We start from the raw sequence: 6,019 nt of genomic DNA on the forward strand, positions 1-6,019 counted from the left end.
AACATTAAGTGAATTATCAATCTACACAAGTCAAAATAAAATGAAACCAAGGGAGTAATTCATAATCCAGTAACTCAAAAGGACTAAAATTCATAATCCAACAATTTCAAATTCTGAATGCGCATTAGTTAAATGAAGGCATGCCACTTTTAGTCCTGTATTATGATAGATTCAAGCATATACTTGATTAAATCAAAGGAGGAGGATATTCTGTAGATAATTATCCTTCAATTTCTTGTTCCAACCAGAGAGACTTAGGTATAAACGTCATTTAATTATTAGCATCAACTCTCTCTCTATATAACTTAGTAGGAACAACAAAATAATTCCATCAAAACACAGCCTAAATTCCAGTAATAGCAAATTAAACATGTCAGATAATCTTACAGTGCTCAATGCACTTGACACAGCACGCACCCAATGGTACCATGTCACAGCTGTTATCATTGCTGGAATGGGATTTTTCACAGATGCATATGATCTCTTCTGCATCACCACTATCACCAAACTTTTAGGCCGTTTGTATTACTACGATCCAGCTCTCCATGCCCCTGGCAAGTTGCCTCATAGCGTAAATAATTGGGTCACTGGAGTGGCCCTGGTTGGTACTTTGACTGGACAACTTGTGTTCGGCTGGCTTGGAGACAAACTTGGTCGAAAGAAAGTCTATGGACTCACTTTGATTCTCATGGTCATTTGCGCACTTTGCTCTGGCTTGTCATTTGGGTATAGCCGACGAGTTGTAATAGGGACGCTTTGTTTCTTTAGGTTCTGGCTGGGATTTGGAATTGGAGGAGATTATCCTCTTTCTGCTACGATCATGTCTGAGTATGCAAATAAGAGAAGTCGTGGGGCGTTTATTGCTGCTGTTTTTGCTATGCAAGGAGTTGGGATCATCTTTGCCGGGCTCGTTTCGATGATTATCTCTAAACTGTTCTTGGTGAGTTTTGGGGGTAAGGCGTTCAGTACTGATGAAGTTTTCTCCACGGAGCCTGAGGCGGATTATGTTTGGCGAATTGTACTGATGCTTGGAGCTCTTCCGGCTCTTCTCACCTATTATTGGCGAATGAAGATGCCTGAAACAGGACGTTACACTGCTATTATTGAAGGAAATGCTAAACAAGCCGCGATTGACATGGGGAAGGTTCTTGATATTGAAATTCAAGCAGAAGGCGAAAAATTGGCCAAATTTAAAGCAGCCAACGAGTACCCTTTACTCTCCAATGAGTTCTTCGCGCGCCATGGACTTCACTTAATCGGTACAATGACAACTTGGTTCTTGTTGGACATTGCTTTCTACAGCCAAAATCTCACACAGAAGGACATATTTCCAACTATGGGTCTCGTTAGCAACGCCAAGAGCATTTCCGCTTTGAGGGAGATGTTTGAGACATCACGTGCTATGTTTGTGATTGCGTTGCTTGGTACCTTCCCTGGTTACTGGTTTGCAGTATTCTTCATCGAGAAAATTGGGAGGTTTAAGATACAATTGATGGGGTTCTTCATGATGTCAGTGTTCATGGCGATCATTGGAGCCAAATACGATTACCTAAAGACTAAAGAACACAAATGGACATTCGCAGCTCTTTATGGTTTAACTTTCTTCTTTGCCAACTTTGGCCCCAACTCGACAACGTTTGTGCTCCCTGCGGAGCTCTTTCCAACAAGGGTAAGATCCACTTGCCACGCTCTGAGCGCGGCCTCTGGAAAGGCAGGGGCAATGGTTAGTGCATTTGGGGTGCAGCAATACACGCAAGACGGAAATGTTCATAAAATCAAGAAAGCCATGTTGTTGCTGGCCTTCACAAATATGATTGGATTTTGCTGCACTTTCTTAGTGACGGAGACAAAAGGCAGGTCACTAGAGGAAATTTCAGGGGAGGATGAGAGGAAAAATGAGACGCAGATGAAGAGTACTAGGCCTCACTCCGGTTACCAGGATGATGGATGGGATTGAAATCAGGATATATAATATTGGCAAGTTTTATCACTTTGAGCAGTACGATATATAGATGCATATATAGGAAAAGTATTGCTAATAAGCGAGATGTCACCTCCAGAATAAAGGCTTCACAAAGCAAGGAAATTAGAATACTAGTTTTCCTTCACCAATTCGCATAGTAGTTGGTGAGAGATTAATTTTGCATTTGTCTATCTCCTGTCCTACTCCTTCCCAAAGTGCTCTATTTCCTTTTGCCTTTGAAATGAAAAGTGATATATGGGTTAATATGTATTTACATTTTGTGAAAAGATGGATGGTTATTGGTGGATCTCGTTGGTCTTTTATTCTAGAATGGACTTAGCATATTAAAAAAGACTACATGTCTTATGTATGAACGAAGTTACCTCGGACTTAAAAAGAAAAGAAGACAAGAACCATTAGATCTTAATAGTTGATTTGGTAGTCAGGGAACTAAAAGCATAGATAACAGTATTTTGAAGGGCCATTCCCCCGTTCCTGTAACGAATCACACAGACAAATCAAATTTTGAAGAAGAAAATTGCAATAATAATGAAGAGAAGGGAAACGAAGGAACGAGGAGAAGGGATACGAGAGAAAGACAAGGAGGAGGAATTCTCTCAATGCTTCTTTTGAAACGAGTACATCTAGAATAAATAAAATACAGCTTGATTTCTGACAAATTTTATTTCAATCCCTTGTCTGCTTCTAACTTAACTGGAAAAGGCATAATTGAAATATAATAGGGCATAATATAGTTGTAACTTCTATTTAAAATATAAAGGGGACAAAACTTGCGATTAGCATAATGCACCAATCCTTGGACTACCACTGCATTTCCTTTCTTCCTATTCTTCAACTAAGGTTAGCCACTGATATCAAGAGATTATACTGATGTTTCAATGGATGGAATTAGCCCATATGTCTACACCCTCTTCTTCAATCGTGACACATGATAGATCATAGAGGAAGGTGGCAACTGCAATTATTTCCTATTATTGGACTATGCTTCTTGACAATTTGAATAGCCCCTGAACTTAAAACCATGCAAGCTTTTGACTCTTCTTTGTTCCTATTGGAGCTTCATGAAACTCAATCACCAACCTGAAACTCCATGCTCTGAATCTGCATAATATGTCATGATATGAGGATGATCACGAAGCTGGCAGCAATTCAAAAGGTCATTAGGAAACATTTCTTTCCAATTAAGTTATTTTAGTCCTAAGACCTTAGAGTTTTCATATTTCACTTTAGTCCTTATAATTTTTAATTCTTAGTAACCAACTGCCACGTGTCATAACTGACTAGAATTCTTTTTTATATAGCTGTTGTACTGCATTTCTGGAATTATCAATGAATATATGAACTTATCTTCCTTTCTCTTCTTTTCTCTCTCCCTTACTCTAAAGCTTCTATTTTCTTCATGATTTGAGCTCACTCTCAGCTCATATCGTGACATTGGTATCAAAGCACGCGATTTCTTGGGCCAACAATGTCGGATAACCAAAAGTTCAAGGGATTGGAAGAGGGTATGAGGAAACTGGAATTCCAACTCAAATCCATGGCTACTGATAATGCAAAAAAGTTCGAATCACTGGAGCTAAGCCAACAATCTTTGTCTTTCCAGCTCCAAGAAGCAAAGGAGACGAACAAGAAACTTGAGATAATCATTTCGCAGCTCGACTCTGGTCGATGACCCGAAGGACCTCCGTCTATCACTCAATCGCCTCATACGTCTATGTCGAGTGCTCAAGCCCCTATGGCAGCTTTGGAGACGGGACAAACTTCAGATTCTTGAGCACAGGTATCTCACTCGCCTTCTTCAACTCCTTCGAGTTACCCAGTTGGGCGAGGTTTCACTTTTCCCCCTTTATATTCCCCAAACTCGTCTCCGATTCAGATTACTGTACCAATGCTAACCACCACCCCTATCATGACCACCGTTCCACCTCTTCTTCCAATCCCACCCCGTACAGTAGCCCAATATCCTTATGAAGCTAATCCTCACTCCTTTAAAGCCAAAATAAATTTTCTAAAATTTAACGGAACAAACCCCCGGGGTTGGATAAGAAAATGTGAGCAGTTTTTTGAAATCTACCAAATCCCTGACCAAAACAAAATGAGTTATGTGTCAGTTCACATGAGGGATAAGACTGATATATGGTTTGATAGTCACATTTTGGAGAAGAGAGGAACAAATTGGTCTGCATTTTATCTTGAGGTTTGCCGTCGATTTGGCAATATTCATCTGATGGACATTGTGGATGAGTTTAATAACCTCAAGCAGACGGGTAGTGTTGAGAGTTACCAGGAGAAATTCGATGAGCTTAAGTCATACATGTTGTTGATTAACCCCCTCCTCACTGAAAGTCATTTCATATCTAGTTATGTTAGTTGCTTGAAGTCTAAAATTAAACCTCTTGTGGGACTAGCTAACCCTGTTTCGTTGATGGACACTTATGAAAAAGCTGTTGCTTATGAAACATCCTTTAAAGCTCTGTCTAAGTCTTTGACCATGAAATCCAGTTCTCATACCTCAGTTTCATATACCCCTAAAGCCTTAACTCCTTACCAAGGCTCTTTCCCAAACCAAAATCAAAGAGCTATAGTCCCTTATACCAACCAATACCCCCAACAGAGACCTTCTTTGCCACGTTCGACAGCTCCCTTCAAACCAAATCCAGTGGTTGAGGACCTCAAGGAAAAAGGACTTTGCTATAGATGCCATGAAAAGTATTTCCCAGGTCATCAATGCAAACCTAAATCATTGAACGCGATCACTTGGGAAGGGCAAGAGCACCAACCAGAAGCCAGGACTCCTGTTGTGATAGAAGAGGGTGATAGCAGTGGTGTAGTACCAGAGGATAATCAAGCCAACAATGATGAAGTAATGGAGATATCTGTGTGTGTAGCATTGGGTATAGATAATTCTCAATCTACTGTGAAGATCTTAGGATTTGTTAAAAAGATACCTCTGAAAATCCTAATTGATTCAGGATCTACGCACAGCTTTCTGGATCCAAATATTGCTAAGATTCTCAAGTTAGATGTGGAACCTTTTGCTTCACCAAGAAGAGTGAGGGTAGCTAATGGTTAAGAGATGCATTGTGGAGGTTATTGCCCTGAATTCTGGTGGTCAATGCAGGGTGGGATATTTGTTTTTCCCTTGAGACTCATGAAGGTAGGAGGTGTTGACTTAATCCTGGGAATGGACTGGTTGGATCTCTACTCCCCTATCATCTTAAGGACAAGATCCCTTAGTATTACTTTCTTCAAAGAAGATCACTGGATCACACTATGGGGAGAGCAAGAAGAGCACATGATGCTAAATAGGGATGAACAGAGGTTGTACAAGATGTTAAGCAAAGCAAATGGAGAGATGAGCACTATTTGTGTGATTGAAAGCTTTTATAAGAAAACTGTCAGGACAACCCTTCCAGAGGTAATCTATAAACTATTAGAGAATTTCCAAGATGTATTTACAGACCCCAAGGGATTACCTCCACATAGAGACTGTGATCATGCTATTCTTATGGTTAACAATGCTCAACCCTTCAATTTAAGACCTTATAGATATTTTTTTGATCAGAAGAATGCAATCGAAAGCATAGTTAGTGAGATGTTGAACTCTCAAACTGTGGTTCCTAGCCATTCTTACTTTGTATCCCCTTCTTTGTTAGTCAAGAAGAAGGACAATTCCTGGAGGTTATGTGTTGATTACAGGAGATTAAATGCATTAATAGTGAAGAATAAGTACCCCATTCCAATGGTAGAGGATTTAATGGACGAATTGGCAGGGTCTACACTATTTTCAAAAGTGGATTTGAGGTCAGGATATCATCAAGTTAGAATGAAACCTGAGGATGAATACAAAATTACTTTTAGAACCCATCATGGGTTATGGCAATTTAAAGTAATGCCCTTTGGCCTCACTAATGGTCCAACCACTTTTCAATCCCTGATGCACCAGGTTTTTGCTCCTTTTCTTAGGAAATTTATTTTAGTGTTCTTTGATGACATCCTAATCTATAGCAAGACCCTAGAAGACCACATCAAACA

The 6,019-nt window shown here is 39.8% G+C and overlaps 1 protein-coding gene across 1 annotated transcript; it reads left to right on the plus strand.

Annotated features, from left to right (window-relative positions):
* Positions 1 to 343: 343 nt before the first annotated feature.
* LOC107875069 (low affinity inorganic phosphate transporter 5) lies at positions 344 to 2,241 on the plus strand. The gene has a single exon (XM_016721708.2). It carries the CDS (start codon positions 371 to 373, stop codon positions 1,955 to 1,957), a length of 1,587 nt encoding a protein of 528 aa, XP_016577194.1. The 5' UTR covers positions 344 to 370; the 3' UTR covers positions 1,958 to 2,241.
* Positions 2,242 to 6,019: the final 3,778 nt, after the last annotated feature.

This window comes from Capsicum annuum, chromosome 6 (assembly GCF_002878395.1).
Source record: "Capsicum annuum cultivar UCD-10X-F1 chromosome 6, UCD10Xv1.1, whole genome shotgun sequence".
Classification (NCBI taxonomy): domain Eukaryota; kingdom Viridiplantae; phylum Streptophyta; class Magnoliopsida; order Solanales; family Solanaceae; genus Capsicum; species Capsicum annuum.